Source organism: Chionomys nivalis, chromosome 1, assembly GCF_950005125.1.
Source record: "Chionomys nivalis chromosome 1, mChiNiv1.1, whole genome shotgun sequence".
NCBI classification, from domain to species: Eukaryota; Metazoa; Chordata; class Mammalia; order Rodentia; family Cricetidae; genus Chionomys; species Chionomys nivalis.
In genome coordinates, this window is record NC_080086.1 from 143,829,648 (window position 1) to 143,850,185 (window position 20,538).

The following is a 20,538-nucleotide window of genomic DNA, read 5'->3' on the forward strand; positions in this document are numbered from 1 at the left end:
AAAATTTTTAATTATTTCCTTTTGTGTTTGACATCTCACTCTTATTAAGTCAGTGACAATTCAGGTCTCATATGACACTATCAAGCTTAATACCCATTCTAGTGCTACAACACATGCCTATATAACTACTGCTCCTCATGTTCTCTGAGGTATGATTCATTCAAAAAGACTAAAATATTCAAAGCTATTACAACCTACATAAAAGATGAAAATAGAACCTTCTACTTTAAACAGATACTTTAAAGCTTAAAACATCTTCATCACATGAATTATGGCAATTAAGTATGCCCTCTAAGTTTCATTCCTAGATAATTGATAAAATTTTGAGACAAGTGTAACAAAGTACACAAAGGTGCTGCTATGAAAAACTATATACTAGAAGAACTGGTAAGTCAAAGTATCTTCATTTTCCAAAAGCTGTGCATGACAGCACATACCTATAATGGTAACACTCAGGAGGCTGAGGTAAGATAAGCAAGCCTAAGACCAGCCTGATTTATGTAAGAGATCCTGTCTCAAAGAACAGATGGAAGAGGAAAAGGAGGAGGGTGGGAAAGGAATAAGAATCACTGACTAATGACTAAATTAGTAATACTAAGCCTTGTTAGCCAAAAGTCCAATAAAAGAAACTCTCAATTGAAAAACTGTTTCAATCCTGTCCATAGGCATGAGGCTATCCAACTGGATACAACATTGAGATGGCGATGCATATAATCATAATCTTTAGGAGTTTTTTCTACAACTAAAAATTATTTTGTGAGAGTTATTACATAACCAATGACCAGGTGGCTACATCTCTTTCTATAGTTTTCAGTTTTAAACGCAACCCCAGTATTTTACATAGTCACTTTTCTTTGTTCAAGAAATAAGAATGCCATCTTAACGAGGCAGGGTGTCTGGTTTTGTCTGGAGGATAATTTACAGTCTTTCTCACAGTAGGACTTTACTCAGGTCACTGCCTTCTGCCTTGTTTGTGCTGTTTGGGTGTTAGGAGTTAAGGCTCTGACTGTGTGGTTTATCCTGTTGTGAACTTGGTCCTGAACTCAGTCTTCCTGACTAAGTGCTACCATTCCTAGTTAAATTATGGTATTTGGAGAGTAATTTTAATTTTTTCATTCTACCTTCCATTTATTTAGTGTTTATTATTCCTATAGGAATTTTTCACACCCCATACCCCTCCTCAAATCTAGCAAATATAGAATTAGATGTAAAATACTGAGAAACAGTTGTAAGAAGTCTGACGTGGTTGTTCATGCCTGTAACCTTAGCACTGGAAAGGAAGAGGATGATGTTCAAGATTTCGAGGACTGGGTCACTGAGTAAAAAAAAAAAAAAAAACAACAACAACAACAAAAAAAAACCCATCAGAGCACTTGCTGCTCTTGCAGAAGACTCATCTGTTCCTAGCCCCAGAGGACAGAACCTCCAAAGGCCCCAGGCATGCACATGGTGTACAGCGACATACATACAGACAAAACACCCATATACACAGCGACTTTCTTCAAGATCTGATCTTCAGTCGCCCCAACTGCTTCCCTTTTGGAATGGTGTAACAAACCTTCTGCTCAGCCTGCAGCTGTTCACATCGCCCTTTCTCATGGCTCAGCTCTCTCTCCATTCTTCCAACTTGCTCTCGAAGCTGTGCTGTTTCTTTTTCAAGAACAGCGATCAACTTTACCAATTCTTCCTTTTCTTTCATGGTCTTCTCAATTTTCAGCTGGTTTTAAAAACCTCAAATAAATTAGTTTTCATCATAAAATATTACAATTTTAGTTTCCTACTTTTAAAAGTGAACTCACCAATGTTCGCATTCTACCTACTACATATCATTCAGTCTGCTAGGCTCTGGCAGAAAAATTTACATGTGGGAGTTACATATATACAAACATAGCCAACTGTGTAGACGGCACAAAGTCCTTGTGCTCACAGGTAAGCACTAGGGGAACCAGGAATGTTAACATGCAGAGTTGTCTCTTTAACAAAGAGATGCACACCCGCTTTCCAGACAGAGGCTGGGAGTAGATGTAGTTAATAGCCTGGTGACTTGTGCTCTCCTGTACAGCCAGGTCACACCTCAATCTCCCAAACTATGGTGTTTATCCCAGACTCTTCCTCCCTAGACCTTTATCTTTAGACTTGCTTCTCAGTCAATACAATCCACACTTAGGAATTGTCGTATGTACTTTATTTATAGCCTGGTCACCTCTAAAGCTATGTGTATGAGACCACACTGGATACTGCCCTCCCCCCAGGCCCTTAAGCTACAGAATCCATCTTTATGGAAGAGGTCACACATACTTTGCAAAGGAGTTTCAATGCAGTCACATTTTAAGTTTTACTGTGCACACGGTATTGAGACAATTGTCACCAGGAAACTTTTTTTCCAAAATGGTGCTGTACTTAAAAATGCCTAAACTGCCTGATGTCAGACTAGTCTAGAATTTTGAACTAACACGGGCTACTGAGTCACGGTGAAGTGCATTCATTTCTTGTCTCATGTGGATCTGCAGAGACAGCCCCCACTCCACAACTGCTTGAGTTAAAAATGCAAATTTCAAGATTAAGACTACAATAATATACCAACCCCAGCTGTTTCTTACGGCAATGCTGCTAACTACTTGGTTCAGGAAAATCTAAACTCCAGAAGAAAACATCAAACACCACCTACAGTAAAGGACCTAACATGTCATATGACGGTTAATATTTCTTATAAAAAAAAATAGAGATTCAGAAAAGAATTTACAAAGGAAGTGTTTAGCTGATAACTGTTGTCCCCAATAGTCCCCCACAATAAGCTTTCCAGGGTTACAGAATCACAGATGTAAGTGACTAAAATCTAAAATAACTTATGAAAGCTAAACTGCTAAAAATCCTTTAGAATACTCCATTTGCACCAACATACCACACTAAAATGCACAAATAAGTGTTCTCAAAGTGGGAAAGCTGACAAAGGATTAAGGAAACTGGGAAAAGATGGTAGTGGGTGAATCTGATCCAAACGTTTTACATAAATGTATGACATTTTCAAAGAAAGGCAAAAGTTTATTTAGTCACTCAAATTTTATACCTATTGAAAATTATCTGTAATATATGATATCCAATAAGCCAGTGGAAAGTTAAGACCAAGCAAGTACATAAATCATAAAGGTTAATACCACTATTAATTTGGCATTAAATCCATTCAAAACGTTCTAGCAGATTAGAAATTATTTATGATCATCTTCACCTAGTACAATAGAAAAATTATCAGAATCAAACTTCTTCAGTGATTAATTTTTAACATTTCATGAAGGATTTAGGAAAGCTTAGCAGGAAAATTTTAAAGAGTATAAATTTAACTAAAATTAACATAAATCTAGGTCTGGAGATATGAGTTCCACAAATTGCCGAACACGTGTCAAAGTCCTGGATTTAAACCCTAACAGCTTTTTTTCTTTTTTGGTTTAAGTACCCAAATTGTCCATGTTCCAGATTGCTTTTGATCGCAGAAACTAAGCAGGGTCGAGTACAGTTAGTACTTAGATGGCAAACAAAAAAACTACATACATCTATTTTCTGCTCCCAAATTTCTACTTTGAAGTCTTTTTAAGAGCACACGCAATGAACTCACCAATCATCACTAATATGCTGCTATGTCTCTCATGTCGTTCTTTTGGGAGAGGCTAACAAAAAAGGCTTGCCTAAATCTCTGTCTCCCACTTTTGCTTCCCAAATGCTGGGATACAGAGATAATGTAATGTGCCACCACATCTGGCTTGTATTATATTCATTAGTTTATGTAATTTTATTTTATTTTGCTAAACTGTCCCAAACAAAATTCTGGCCACTCCACCCCTAAGTACCTCAGAGCAAGCACCTCCAATAAATGCAGTCTCCTTTCCAACTACTCCTGTGATTGGAGCTAAGAAAATTACAATAATTTTATCACCCAATAGATATCCCTTGGTCCAACAGTCCTTATGATCCCTAAAATCTTTTTTTTTTGGGGGGGAGGGCTATTGTTCAATCCAGGTTCACAAGTTCTAAGACTATTTCTCATTAATCACTTTTAATTTACAGTGTTCAAAAAATCATTAAAGATATCAATTAATGTAGAATCCTAAAAGGACTTGTCAGAAAACAAAACCATTTTTATCTCAGAAACATTTCCCAAGAGGCAGCAATTAAAATTTTCTTTATAGCACAGCCTTTGTGGAACAAAGAAAAAGTGCAAGAAACCTGGGCTGTGTCCCAATTAGAGAAAACTCTCCAGAGACATAGGCAGCAAAATGCCCCTCACCCGCAGGGCTTCAGAGAAGGGTGGTCTGACAAGTACTCAAAACCCACATACTAATGCTAACTGCACTCAGAGAGCAGGGTTTATGTTAGTACCCTGACTAGTGTTCAAATACCAGGCTAAAAACCTGATCAGAGGCAGTGGTCACTACAAAATGTCTCCGGCACCCTATAAAAGCTGCATTTATTTAGATAAGAGAGGAATTTCTAGGACAAGGAAGGAGAGAGATGAAGAATTCACGGTGAAAGATCACTGGCTCCTTCTAACCCCTGGATGGACTGTCTTGGGAAAGCCTGAAAACGGAAGACAATGTGTGACAGTAACCTCTTGACTTTCCTTTTCTAGTCTCAGTTCTTAAACGTAAACAAGGAAAAAAAATCAAAAGTATATGGTATCTGTTTTTAAAGATTCATCTGTCTATAAAGAAAAACCAATCACCGGCAATACATGAAAGGCAGATGTAATTGAAAAAAATATAGTGAACCAATCTAAAATGCTATTTTCATAATAAAGGGACTAAAATAATCACATTATTTTAAGCAGCAGTCTAGCTTTCAGGTATAAAGTAGAAAATGTGATCTTAAAAAAGATTTTACTCTCACTTAGTAGTTACTTAAAAACTAAACAGTGAAGCAGCATTGTTTCAAAATGTGAGCTATAGTAGGATGTACTGCTTCACTACACTCTCCCACAGTCCCGTCCCTAAAGCTGAAGAATTCAGCAATCAAACAAGATTAAGGCCACCTGAAGAAAGCCCAGGGAGAGGGGACAGGGTGAAAGAGCTGGTCTAAGAGCTCCCCAAGGCTTTCCTACTACACTAGCTACTATCACAGGGTACCTTCAAGCCCTAAACCTTCTTGTTACCCATCTGACAATGCCTACGGAACCACAAAAAGAATCTGACCAAAGACTAGCCCCGCCAACTAGTCTAGCCCAGTTGGCAAACTCCAAGTTCAATGGGAACCCCTGTCTCAAAAAGTTAAGCTTGAGAGAGACTGAGGAAGAGTCAACCATGACTTCAGGCCTCTATACGTGTATTCACTTATAATTTTAGTTTTAAAGCATTTGCTTCTAGTAGCCCCTATTGGCATAACTTGAAAAGTCTCACAATGCCAGTCAAGGCGAGCTCTACGCCTCACTGCAGGTGCTCACCTCAAGAAGACCAGCTTTTGTGGTCACCACCAACATATCAGAATTTCCTTCATCTTCCATAGTGAGGAGCTCTTCAACTGGAGAAGCAGCTCGAAACTGGAAAGGAGTACTTGCTCCACGAATTTCACCCTTATGGGTGACGTAACAGAACTGATAAAATTCTCCATCATCATTTGGAAGGTAATATCCTAAGAGGTGGGTAACAAAAATTATTAAACTTACTATTATAAAATGTTTATTTACTAACAATACTTTCATCTCATTCTATTATAATAAACATATTTAAAATGAATCCTAGTCACAAATGTATCAGTCTGAGCTAAACTCTTTCTTCTCAAACATACTCCAAAGTTTTATCTCTTAGATATAAGCATATATACCCATTCCCCTTTATCTACTTTTTATTCATTTTTTTATTGGTGTGTATGGGTGTTTTGTCTGTGTGTATGTCTGTGTACCACCTGCATTGGTGGTACCTGCAGAGGTCAGGCAGCATCAGATCCACAGGCACTGGAGTACACAGATGGTTGTGAGTTGCCACATGGGACCTATAAGCTAAACCTGGGTCTTCTGCAAGAGCAATAAGTGTTCTTAAGCACTGAGCCATCTCTCCAGCCATTCTCCCATATCCTAATTATGGCAAAATCAACTCAAAGGAGTCAAGTCTGTATTTCAAAATGATAAAGAGGCTGGATGGAGAAAGGACCAAATAAAAATCTAAGGATAGGGAATGGGACTCAGGAATACACGATTTAAGAAATGTTCCCTCCAATTTGACATTCATTGATGTAAAAAAAAAAAACAAAGAAATATTAACTATAGGAATATGCTACATATGTGAACTGAGTAAATGCAAAAGAAACGACAAAGTCCATTGGTGTAGCACAAGAAAAATAAGATTTGCAACTTCAGAGCTCTATTTAGGATATGAATGAAGCCATCTAAGTTCTTTAAGCTCTACAGATGTGTTTATAACATTATTATGCAAAAAATACCATGTTTGATACTTAACTTTCTTCTTTTTCAATTTGTACCTCCCTTTGAAATTTTGCTGGACTATCCTAATTCAAAATTAATGTTCATCTCTTTAAATATCACACAATTTTTCTTTTTACCTAAAGAAACCTTCAATTCTATACTCTACATTACTATCCACGAAGTACATGCCTTTGGGAGTAGGGGGGCTAGGGGGCATTAGAAATTGAACCTGGGCCTCACTCAAGCTAAGCAAGTGCTTTACCACTGAGTTACATCCTAAATCCTTCAAAAAAAGATGTAAAGACATGGCTTCAAACTTATAATCCTTCTGCACTGCTTCACATATAGCTGGAAAATACTTCCTCATGCCACCACACTCAGCTTTGTACATGCTTATATCTTAGACCTCCAAAACATTGATGACAAATGTACACACTGAGGGGCAGATGCATATTTAAGTGAATATAGTAGACATGAATGAACGAAACCTAGACTCACAGTGACTTATACAAAGGAAGACACAAAGATGAGTATATTCACAGGAACTACCCCAAAATCTAAAATCTATACCTACTAATTTATGTCCTAAAATTTTTAAATACATTAATATTATACTTACTTCACTTTAATTTTAGCAAAATTAGGCCTTAAAATACATTTGAATTAGCCAGATGGTGGTGGCACAAGCCTTTCATTCCAGCACTCAGTAGGCAGAGGCAGGCGGATCTCTGTGAGTTTGGGGCCAGCCTGCTCTACAAGAGCTAATTCCAGGACAGGCTCCAAAGCTACTGAGAAACCCTGTCTCGGAGAAGAAAAAAAATTGACTTGTATTTATCTATTTGTGTGAAGAGCGTGTGGTGGTCGGAGGACAACTTCCTACCATGTGAGTCCCAGGAAGCAAACTTAGCCATCAGATTCTTTACCTGCTTCATCATCTTGCTGACCCTCAAAAACAGATTTGAAAGAATAAAAGGGCATAGCAGAAAAAAAAATGGCACCCAACTGAAGGCTCTAAGGGCCAACACCAGAACAATTTCAACAACTACTTCACTACTTTAAAGAGTACAATCTTTAAAATTAGTATCAGGCTCGATTTCTTAGAAAAAAATGAGTTCACAGAAAAGGATAACTCTAACATAATTTTAATTAAGGTACAAACTGTGTGCATTTCTTAGTAAACACAATAATAGCTCATAAAAAAATGTACTGAGGGATACTGAAATTTGTGGCTGAAACATAAAGAGAAGCAAGATATTTTCATAGTTTTAAAGTAGCTTACTCTATAACACTGTTTCATTACAAAGAGAAAACTACTAACTTTAAGGTAGCAGAGTCCAGACGGCATCAATGATCTGATGAACACCAGCAGCAATAGGTGTATAAGCACTGTCAGACACAATGCACAGACTATGACACCCTCCCCCCATAATGGGTAACCTTTGTATTACCGTGAGAAAACAGCAAATTAATCCCAAATGAGACACACTCAAGGGTAATCCTCAAAGATGACAAGACACCAAGGAGATTAAGATTTGACAAATATATGCAATATGGGGTTAGGGTTGGTCAGCAGGAAGGGAGCATCAATGGAAACACTGCTAATACCTAAGCAAAATGTGTGCTTTAATTAAAAGTATTGCAACTCAGCAACTGGCTAAAATCACTTGCTGCTCTTGCAGAGAACATGGACTCTGTTCCCAGCCCCCACATGGTGGTTCACAACCATCTCTAACTCCAGTTACATGAGATTCAGTATCTTCTTCTGGTTTCTGGATACCAATCACTCACCTGGACACACAGACCTATATGCAGGCAAAACATCCATACACAGAAAATTAAATCAACCTTTAAAACAAAAAGGGTCAGAATCATGGCTCAGTTAATAAAGGTACTAACCACCAAGCCTGACAACCAAACCTGGCAACCTGAGTTCAATCCCAATGCCCATATATTAGGAGTGAATCAATTCCTCTAAATTGTTTTCTGACTGCTCCATGTTTTCAACAGACATACACATACAAACATAGTTTAATGATTTTTTTAAAAAATTTGAAAGAAAAATCCTACAATATAGATGATATTCTTGTATAATAACTTAAAAAACTACCTAAAATAATCTGATGGAGGAAGGTCATTTGTCAATAAACAAACTGCCTTGGCCCATTTGATAGGCTACCCCTTAGGTGGGTGGAGTAGACAGAATAGAATGCTGGGAGGAAGAGGAAGTGAGCTCAGACTCGACAGCTCTGCTCTCTGGAGCAGACGCCATGCACCATGCTCCCCTCTCCCCGGCAGATGCGATGAAGCTCTGACCCAGGATGGACGTAGGCTAGAATCTTCCCGGTAAGCGCTCCTTGGGGTGCTACATACATGAACAGAAATGGGCCAAGCAGTGTTTAAAAGAATAGAGTTTGTGTGTCGTTATTTTGGGGCATAAGCTAGCCAGGCAACCATGAGCCGGGCTGTGGGAAGAGGCCCGCAGCACTCACTACAATAATCTTCTTTAAAAGTATTTCAAATAAATGTATTCAATCAGTGCTACAATTTAAGTACAACCAAGTAAAAAAATAAGTCAATCTGTAATGTGCCATCAGTCTTCAGTAAAATACACATAAAACTCAAACTAAAAGCACTACTGAATTTGTAAAACTTCTTTACTGTTCCTGTGCTTGACATCCAGAAAAATGTCTTCAGGTAAAGACAAATAAATTGGATGTGTTTGACATATTTGCTAAGTCATTAATAAATGTATTAGCCACTAGAACAAATTCACTTAAGTAATTTTTTTAAAAAAAAAAAATCACAGTAAAGACAGAGGGTCAGTCAGTGGTAGTACACACCAGGCAGGTGTATCTCTGAGTTTGAGGCCAGCCTGGTGTACAGAGTTGAGTTCTAAGGCAGCCAGGTCTACACAAAGAAACCCTGTTGGAGGGTGGGGATAAAGATGACAGATCGAACAGAAATAAATTTACATCTTTTAAGAAAAAAAATGAAATGTAACAAAACGAGCTCTAGCACATGTTTAAATTTGATCATCTTAAAAGAGTCCATATATAGGGCCTGGAGAGACGGCTCAGCGGTTAAGAGGACTTGAATGCTCTTCCAGAGGTCCTCAGTTCAATTCCCAGAAGCCACATGGAAGCTCACAATCATCTATAATGGGATTAGATTTCCTCTTCTAGTGTGCACAAAGGTGTGCATAAAGACAGAGCGCTCATATACATAAATAGATGAATACATCTTCAAAAATAGTATTTCATAAATTGAAATGTTACATAGAATTTTTTAAAGTGTATATATATATTAAAAGATTAACTAGAGGCTAGGCGGTGGTGGCACATGCCTTTGGTTCCAGCACTCAGGAGACAGAGGCAGGCGGATCTCTGTGAGTTCGAGGCCAGCCTGGTCTACAAGAGCTAGTTCCAGGACAGGAACCAAAAAACCAAAAAAGCTACGGAGAAACCCTATCTCAAAAAATCCAGAAAAAAAAAAAAAAAAAAAAAAAAAAAAAAGATTAACTAGAGACATAAACATGTTTCTGGCTGATGGCAAGTGTGGAGCACTGAACTCAGAGTCTTGTACATGCTAAGTACATCACCACTAGGCTACACTCCCAGCCCCTAAATAACAGTTGAGAACCCAAGTCTTATCTTTATTAATACTACAAATGTTATACTTTGTGGGGGGAAAAAAAAAGCCTGTGAATGTGTGTTTTGAGTTGGTTCTCTTCTTCCACCTTGTATTTTAGAGGCAGGGCTCAAGTTTCTGACTTCTGAATCCACTTCCCACTTAACTGTGAAGTTCTAGTATTACAGGCCCATGTCATACATTTTTTATCTGAGTTCCAGCTTAGCCAGGCACGGTGTTATATGCCTATAAACCCCAGCAGCACTCAGGAGGCTGAGCAGGAAGATCACAAGTCTATGGCTAGCCTTGGCTACAGCAAAAACCCAACATTCATATTCATTCCTATTCTCTTTCTCCCTCTCTGCATGTGTGTGTATACATGTATATATGTAAATATATACATGTATATATACAAATATACATGTATGTGTGTGACTCTGGTAGTCTGAATATGGCCCCCGTATGCTCATGTATCTACATATTTGGTCTTCAACTGATAGAACCATTTGGGAAGGATTAGGAAATGTGACTTTATTGGAGGAGTTGTGTCACTGCGGGCATGCTTTAAAGTTTCAAAGGTTCTGCCACTCCCAGTTAGCTCTCTCTGCCTTGTGTTGTCTCAGTTCTCAGCGACTGCTGCAGTGCTGTTTGCTACCATTCTATACACATGATGATCATGGGCGCTCTCTCTCTCTCTCTGAAACTGTAAGCCCCCAAAATAAACTCTTGTATAAGCTGCTTTGCTCACAATACAGCAATAGAAAAGACAGATAAGTGTCCTTTTATCCTATCTTTTGAGACACACAGTACATGTTCATTATCTATAGTTCATCTAGAGCACAATCATAGTACAATAAAACCTTTTACTCTCACTGAGAGTAACTTTGGTCTAAGGACCCACGATGAAAGTCTCTCAGGAACTGTTCCTCAGTGCATAAATAAAGTCATATTCCTTTTCTTCTAAGCTGCTGCTAGTAAACACAATAGTGGACTTGTTAAAGCCATGGATACACATTCCTACGAACTACTAATCCCAAAGGAGCCAGAAAGAAGAAGACTACAGCCCTGAAAGAAGGGCATGCTAGCTTTATGTCCCTCACAGATACAAGTGACAAGTCAAAAGCTGGAATAAATGAAAGGGTCTTTTGAAAGTAGAAATGAATGAGTATTGGGGCAACTTGAACTTCATCCTTGGTCGATACTTTTCCCTAGAAGTGCACAATCCTCGGCTTTTGTGTGAGAATATAGACTTCTTTCCTCTTACTTGTCTCCCTTTGCTTCCTAATACTTACATATAAATTGTGTTGTACTGTGGTGATCTGAAAGAAAATGGCCCCCAACAGAGGTGTGGTCTTGTTGGAAGAAGTACGCCATTGTGGGGTGGGCACTGAGGTCTTTTTTTCTCAAGGTGACTTCAGTGCAACAATTCAGTCAACGTCATGTTGGCTGTAAGATGTAGAACCATGCACCATGCCTGCCTGCATGCCGCCATGTTCTCCGTCATGATGGACTGAACCTCTAACTGTAAGCAAGCCACCACATTACATGTTTTCTTTTTCACATTACATGTTTTCTTTTTAAGAGTTGCCGTGGTCATGGTCTCTTCACAGCAATGGTAACCCTAGTTAAGACATATATCAAAACCTTTTCTTAAGAAATTCCAAGTTTGCTTCATTTAAAAAAGAAAGGCATTCTGAGTAGCTATGAAAACATTATGTGCCCTACATTTGGTATTTACAGTCACCTGATTTTCACTCAACAAAGACACTCATTTAGACACGCCTGAAACAAACAACAATAATACAGGCAGCTAGCTTGATCAAGCCCTTCGGTTTTTAGCTCTGACCTTGAAATGCGAGTACACAATTGACAGTTGATCCTTCCACATAATGTTCAGGCATAGGAGACCATAAAAATGTATAATAATCACGAGCAGTACTCCAGCCAACCTAAAGGAGAAAAATTTAACATGGGATTTGAGTAAATATCTTAATATTAGCTAGATACAACATTTGTATTACATCCTAAAGTTAAAATATGTTATTTAACGCTTACAAATCTAGAGTTGTTAGCAGGTGTGTCCAATTTTGATTTACCGTGACCTAAAGATGCAACAATTTACATAAATTAAATGACGTTTCTACTATATATTCAAATGCAACGTGCTATCTAATTTCTCCAAGACAATTCACATACACACACAAAGTCTTCTGTTTTATTTAAAATATTTATGCCACTAGACACAGTAGATTTGTGTGAGTGCTGTGTGTGCAGAGGTTTACATGTAACCATAGAGAGGCCAGTGGTCAATATTGAGTGTCTTTCTCAATTGCTCTCCACCTTGATTTATGAGACAAGGTCTCTCGCTGATCCTGAAGCTCACCAATTTGGCTAAACTAGCTGGTCAGCCAACCCTAGATGTTCTTTTCTCTGTCTGTTCAACATAGGGATTACAGACATGTAGACTCAGCTTTATGACATGGGTGCTAAGGATCCAAATTCAGGTCAACTATGGCAATTTACTGATTAAGCCATCTTCCTAACCCCCACCTTGTAGACTTTTAGTAACATTGCTTTATACCTCATATTTAGGGGCTCTGTTGTTGTTGTTTGCTTTTCTTTTTTTTTTTTTTTTTTTATGCAGACACTTTCCTGTAACTTAAATCCACTGATCTCTCACCTACGCAAGTTTTGCCTAAAAGCAATTTATAAATATTGGATAGAGAAAGTAATTACATTCTTAGAGATCATTTACACCACCTACTAATAACATATTTTCACCTAACAACATTTTCAGCCTGGAGGTATACAAGAAAAGATGTTCAAAGCACGTTGTGCACTCATGAGAAATGTCCTTACATAATCCAGCACCACACACAACAAATATATAATGAAATTAAATACATGTAATATTTTCAACTTAAATATATACACTACAGACTTCAAATTATGTTTTCTAAAAAATTATACAGTATAATTAGAGATAAGTTTAAAGCAAGTATATTGTTAGCAACATTACATAAAACTATACACCCAACACAGCCTTAGATTACATATTCTAGGATTTCCCTAGGCTCTCTTTAGTGTATGGATGTGTGTCTGTATACACAAATGTCTTGTGTACACATACCAACAAACATCTTTCCTTCTGGGGACTGAACTCAGGCTGCCTACCTTGGTGTTATTTTATGAGCTATCTTCACCAACCCCACGTCCTACGATTTTGATTAACCTCAGTTTACAGAAAAAATAATATTGAGCTGTGTTCTATTAATGAGAGCTAACTGAATCTGAACTTAGAGTTCAAAGCTCTTAGCCACTGATGTGCTCCTCACTCTTTTCCTGGCAGAATAGAGGGCTCTTTATAACTTTTGAAACTCCACCTCTTTCCTTCCAATACTGGCACAATGAGTATTTAATTCCTGACAGAATTAAATAAGACAGACCAAAAATGGTTCTTCTTTTGTCTTCACTGAGAAAAACACAAACTGTTTCAAAAAATCACCCTTTACCCTATGAGTGAAAGTCAAAGTGCAGTAACACGGAGGAGACTTAATAACAGCCACACTCTGCTCCCAGGCAGCCAGAGATTTAACAGGGCATAATCCAGAAAATCCTTTGAGAGGACGCCAAACGCCCATTACAAAAACAAGCACTGCAGGTGAGCTAAAGTTCAAGAATAGCTACACTGCAGAACAAAAAAAGAATTGTTTTCTAACAGCCACAGAGGTCTTTCCCCTCAGTAGGCACAACTGCGGGGGTCGGGAAAGGGTGGGACATGCACCTAACATTTTGACTTTGTGATGGACTGTGCAAGTCTGGGCCTCACCTAGCTTGGTACTGACAAAACCAGGATACTTTGGGTGCCTAAGCACTGTGGGAAAGGGACTGTTCAACAGCCCCTTGCAACAGAGAACATGCAGTACCACAGACAGACACAAGAGGGAGAAAGAGAACAAAAGTCTTGAAACAGGCAACACTTTCTGGTCGGGAAATTGCACAAAGGGGCCACAATACATCCCAGTAAAAGACTTAACAACCTTTGGGCAGAGTATATGGTGCAAATCATTCCTGTACAGATGGATCAAAGAGGAGGCTACTTTATGGAATTCACAAAATGGGAAAATTCTTCTGAAGAATGGGAGGTCCAAAGGAAGAAAATAAATCTTAAGACACAACATTAAGCTGAAATAACCTCAAGAAATAAGAGTTTAATGTATTATCTGACCAACAATCCAAGATAATTTTTTAATGAAGTTCAGTGCACTCCCAAAAAACTATATAGTAATCAACTCTACAAAAACAATGAAGTATAACAGAGAGAGAGAGGCAGAGACAGTCAGTCAGTCACTTATGGAGATGGGGAATACAATAACTCAATTGAAAAATTCACAAGAGGATTTCCACAACTGACTTAAGCAGAATAAAGATTCTAAAAGCTTGGCCCAACATCAACTACACAGCAATATGTGCCGTCCTATGTAGGCTGCACTAAGACAGTCTTTTGTTTGGTTTTTGTTTCGAGCCAGGGTCTCTCTACACAACCCTGGCTGTTCTGGAACTCAGTATGTAGACCAGGCAATCTTAGAACTCAGAGAGCCACCTGCCTTTACCTACTGAGGGCTGAGATTAAAGGTGAGTGCCACCACGCCAGACAAAGACCCTGGGGGGGGGGAGGGGGCATAAGGTTCAGAGAGATAGTTCAATGGGTAAAAGGTTTGCCACCAAACCTGACAACCCAATCACTGAGACCCACACGGTAAGATGGGATTTCTGAAAATTGTCCTCTGACCTACACATACACAGTGGCACTAGCACACATGTACACATAAAATTAACTAAAATAAATAAAATTTTAATAATAACTGAGTCAGGGAAATAAAAAGGGATATGAAAAAAGGGGTTGAGCATAAGGAGCTTATTAATAAAAATAGCAAACAGGGTGCTTTAACCCCATGACTAATGAGGCTGAGAAAAGATTGTGAATTCTCGGCCAACCTAGGCAATAATACTATAGGACTCACAAACAAACAGGCAAGAATATATTCATTGAGAAGTTCTAGAAAGAAACAGAGTCTTAACGTATTTGTGCAAGTAGCAGCTGAAACTTACAGTATATGAAAAAGAAAATGAGCAAATTAAAAAATTCAAAATAGTAAAATACGGTGGTCTAATAAACTTCCAGAATTTGAGAGGCTGAGGTTACCTGAGCTACAGTGAGTTTGAGGACAGCCTGGACTACATAGCAAGATCCAGTATATAACAAAACAAAACAGGCTCTAATTATTCTTTAACTAAGATAAGTTCAAAAAGAAACATTATCGAGCTGTCCAAGGTCTTCTGAGCAGGGGAAAGTAAGATGTCATACAAGGGATGTCCTGTAAGAATCCCTGCAGATGTCTCAGCCAAAACATACAATGCAGAGGGCACCTCTATCATACTATTATGGATGGCTCATAGCACTTCTTCCAACAAAAGGTATTTTTGTTTTGTTTTGATTTTGGTTTTTCAAGACAGAGTTCCTCTGTAGTTTTGGAGACTATCCTGGAACTAGCTCTGTAAGCTGGGATTAAAGGCATACGCCATTACCACCCAGCTCCAACAAAAGGTTTTGAGAAGAAATAAAACAAGCAGTTTTAGATCTACTCTCCACAGCAATTAATTTTGTCTCTACAAAGCGGGTTGATTTGTGGAAATAGCACAAGACTCCTCAAAATAAATGGCAGAGATCTTCACATGGAGGCCTAAGCACCTTTGGGAGCCTGAGCTGGGGTTGGAGCAAAAACCTGGGCTCTGGACCTTGGCATTTTGTGGGCTGCACCTGGGATTCTTGGCAATACGTGCTCACGCATGCCCTCAAAGTGGGGGTAATGAGAGCTAGTTAACAGAACTTGGCCACTGACACCCTTGGCTTTACCTCTGGGTTTTACAAAAGCCATCATCCACAACTTCAGCCTTAGTCTTGTTAAGACTTCATCATCTTCAACACCCGACTCCATATTTAAGGAGAAGGTCTCATACTAGCCTCAAACTTGCTACATAACTGAAGCTTGGCCTTGAACTCCTGATCCTCTGCTTCTACATCCCAAGTAGGAGCGCACTTGGGAGGCAGAAGCAGGAGGATCAAGAGTTCAAAGTGAGTCAGAGCTGGATAGTGAGCCCGAAGCTGGCTCAGGCTTCTTGAGTTACAGGACATCTTGTCTCAAAAAAACAAAAAGAGAGCTAGAAAAAGGCTCGGTGGTAAAGAGCACTTGCTGCTCTTACAGGGACCAGGATCAGTTCACAGTATCCACATGGTGGCTCACAACCTTCTATAACTCAGTTCCATGGGATCTGATCCCCCTCCTGTTCTCTTCAGGCATCAGGCAAAATTGTAATTCACATACATAAAGGCAGAATACACACACACAGAAAAGTCACTAAATGTTAGGGGGAAAAAATTTAAGGTTCAACCCAGCACTGTGTTTACACCTATAATTCCAGCTTATGTCATTGTTAGGAATCCTTCCCTCTCTTTCAATCACATTTCTCTCTGACCTGACCTATTTTTTCAGGAAACCCCAGTTCTCAAACAGTATTATTACCTCAATACTGCTATCTTACACAGATTCAAAACTAACACTAGAGTTTCATAAAATGCTTCAATGACTCTGGTTTTGGAATCTGAGGTGCCTTAAGGGACATAAAGTAAATCTCAAACTAGTTACTGAGGAGTGTCAAAGAATGAAGGATTCAATAGGGTATGGTGGCCTATACATGTAATCCCAGTCCTTGAAAGGATTAAGCAGGGTGAATTGTCTTTTTGGAGCAGCCTAAGGTGTACAGAGAATTCCAGCCCACACAAGGTACAGAGTAGACTTTGTCTCAAAACACCAGAAGAAAGCACACCTTGTTTGATGCAAATACGATTTTGTTGCCTTCCATCAGGTGGACTTTCACTTCTAGACTCTTAATGTGCCAACTTGTTCTTTCTTGCTACTTAATTTATACAGATGAGACAATCATATTTTAATCCAAATTTCATTTTGAAATCATAATGTGTGTTTGCTTTCACTAGTCATGACAGTGTTTGCTCTCTACTACGTTCCAAAGAGCCAGAAAACTATAGAAACCTCCAGCACCATGAATACAAAAGTAGCAACCACTGAAGCATAATTTTCAAGTAAATATTATGAAAAATCAGTGATGACTATATGAACCAGCCAACAAAGAATTTACTGTTCTCTCTAGTAAAATGGCATAGTCACCTAAAAATAGGACAACTACAGTGTGAGCAGTATTTAAGTGATACATAACAAGAGGCACTACATGGCTACATAGCTGTACAAAATCAATCACAAATGACTAAAGACAGTAGACAATTTGAGAATCTAAAGAAATGAGTGGGTTCTCCCTCTTTAAGTGTGAAATGGGAGAAAATTTAGAATAAAAAAAAAAAGATTGTGAGTTGAAGATGCAGCTCCTTGTACAGTACTTTCCCATGAAGTCCTAGGTTCAATCCCCAGTACAGAAAACTGGGGATTGTGCACACACAGAATGAGTCTAAAAAGTTTTTGATGTGGGAAGTCCTTCTGTACATGTGTTGCTTTTATTGGTTAATGAATAAAGCTCTTTTGGCCAATTGCTTAGCAGAGTAAAGTCAGGCAGGAAATTCAAAAAGAGATATATAGAAGAGTAGGCGGAGTCAAGAAGACACCATGTAGCAATCCAAGAATCAAGTGGTTAACAAACCACAAGCCTCATGGTAAAATATAAAATAACAGAAATGAGTTAATTCAAGATGTAAGAATTAGTTAATAAGAAGCCTGAGCTAATAGGCCAAACTGTTATAATTAATAAAGCTTTTATGTGATTATTCAGATCTGGGCATCTGGGAATGATAGAGTAATCTCTGCTTAAAAATGGTGCCAATGTGAGGTAACTACATCCACATAAAACCTGAGAGAGTCTGGGAAGGAGTTCTAGACACAAAGGAAAGAGTTAAGCACAGCTTCTTAGCAGCTGCATTTTTTCAGATAGGTTCAGTTTTGCTGGAGGTGAGCAGAGGCTTGGCTTCTTTAAGAGCCAGTTTCCTGGTCTATGCTGGCAACACAAACGGCTCTGGCTCTGGCTCTTTCAGAAGGTCCTGCACCTTCTGGGGTTTGTGAGAAGAACACTACAATTTATTTAATGGCAACATAGACCCGCTGCATCCCTGGAGTTGGGGCAGTGAGCATGGCTCACAGAAGCTGTGAACACACCTCTGCCATTATGGATGGGGCAGAGTCAACAGGCAAAGACACAGCATTAATCATAGTCATGCCTGCTTAGCATTTAAAAAAAAAAAAGACAAAAAAAAAAAAAAAAAAAACCCTCTCCTGGTCAGAAATTGATTACAGATACACAATAAGATAGATTCAGATTACAAAGACCTCTGGGTAAATGTACAAAGGCTTAGGAGAGAAGAAAGAGTATACATACAGTCATAGATTAAAGGAGTAAAACAAATTAAGGCACACATAAAGATGAAATATATACAGAAAATCTGGATTATGTGTATTATTGTATTTTCTTTTGATTTTTTTTGACTATTAATGAATTCGCTGCTGAAAAACATCTGATTCTGAAGGCTACTAACCTAATATATTTTAAAGGTATCTTGACTTCAAAATTTGAGTCTAAAGATATATTACTTTGGAAAAGAGATTCTGCTTTTGTTTCCACAAAAGATGAGACCATGTGGATTCCTTCAAGGCTAATGTGATTTGATAGAACAAGACCCCCTTCAAAAGTCTCCATGAACCCTAAAAATACTTAGCCCAACAAACAGCAGGAGAAATCTTGGATTAAACTATTTCCAAATTCCCAAAATGATTGTTTTATAAATGTTTGTTTTCATTTAAAGGTGAATATGAACTAGAAATGAATACTTTAAATTGGTATGGACTTTGGTCTATTGATACAAATTTATGGTTGATATGTTACACTGTATATATGTATTTCTGCTCGTTTAATGTATTGTTTGTGCAGCTTATTTAAAAATGTAATGTATAGATTTGTAATAGTCAAAACTTGTAGTCATGTTTGGTTTTCTAGATATATAGAGATACATTCCAGTTAGATAAATAAACTTTGACACAACAAAGACCTACAGAATATGGCATTTAAAAGGTTTGAAGAACGTATACTTTTTCTCAACAATGAGACATGTCTGCTTCAGGCGACAACATCTACTTCAAGAGGCTGATGGGCACTGAAGAAACTCTCATGGAATTTGCCTTCAATGTGACAAGGCTAGCCATTTGGGCAAGAAACTGCTCTTGCCTGGACTACTTGACAGTATGCTGTATAAACTGGACATGCAGTACCCACAGAAAAATGACTTCTGAACTAGCCAAAATGTGAGACAGTCCTTCAGGGTTCCTGCTTCATGAAAGAGTCTGTCAGACATTCTGTAGGACACAGAAGAAAGTGAGTGACAAACTGCCAATATAGGTGAAACTGTCTTTCAAATTTCCTGCTTCATGAAAAAGTCTGCCAGATACTATGGGCCTGTAGGCTGAAGATGGATGCCCCAACATAACAGAAGAACTGGTAACTATCCAGGCAGTGAGAAGTGTCTGTCAGTTCTAGAGTTTTGGAAATTGTTTACAATGCACTACCTGTTTACTTAGGTAATATCATATCCTTCTGGAGTCTTTGATGGAGTTGAAGACAGATAATAGTTTTCCTTAGTTATGATAAAAGATAAATTAGATGCAAAACTTTAGATTCACAAAGATGAGACAAAATACTTTCTTTAATTTTTGCCTTATACAAATAGATTAAATATTACAACTGTAACTCTCGCTTGTTAACTGCTGTTTATATGTAATTTTACTACATTAAAGTTAAAACCTTCCTTTTGTTTAGACAGAAAAGGGGAGATGATGTGGGATCTCGTTCTGTATATGCCTTGCTTTTATTGGTTAATGAATAAAGTTGTTTTGACCAGTGTCTTAGTAAAGTTAGGTGGGGAATCCAAACAAAGATACCGAGTAGGCAGAGTCAAGGAGATGCCATGTAGCTGCCAAAGGAGGCAGACACCATGTAACAGCCATATGATCAAGAGGTAAAAAAACTAGGGTTAGGGTTAGGGTTAGGAAAAAAAAAAAGAAAAAAAAAAGAGGTAAAAAAACCACAAACCTTGTGGCAAAATATAAAATAATAGAAATGGGTTAATTTAAGATGTAAGAGCTAGTTAATAAGAAGCCTGAGCTAATAGGCAAAACACTGTTGTAATTAATATAATTTTTGTGTCATTATTCGGGTCTGGGCAGTTGGGAATGAAAGAGCAGCCTCTACTTACAAGTTTTCACAAATATCTTAGCTAAATTGGATCTTTTAAGCACGGAGAAGAAAACTTATGGAATTAAATTTTCAGTTTTTAAATGAATGTACAGTGTTACAGTGTTTCACAGTGATGTTTACAAAACTGAACCTTTTGGGTTGTGGGGGGCAGTTGGGCTTTTTGTTTGTTTGGTTGG

At 38.2% G+C, this 20,538-nt stretch overlaps 1 protein-coding gene across 1 annotated transcript in view; it reads right to left on the reverse strand.

Annotated features, from left to right (window-relative positions):
* Window positions 1–20,538, reverse strand: part of Tax1bp1 (Tax1 binding protein 1) — a 71,133-nt gene that overhangs the window by 43,321 nt on the left and 7,274 nt on the right. Inside the window, exons 3-5 of the mRNA XM_057779718.1 lie at window positions 11,880–11,982; window positions 5,429–5,616; window positions 1,559–1,717 (exon numbers count right to left, since the gene is read on the reverse strand). Coding sequence (XP_057635701.1) covers window positions 1,559–1,717; window positions 5,429–5,616; window positions 11,880–11,982 — 450 coding nt within the window. The remainder of the gene's footprint in view (window positions 1–1,558; window positions 1,718–5,428; window positions 5,617–11,879; window positions 11,983–20,538) is intronic.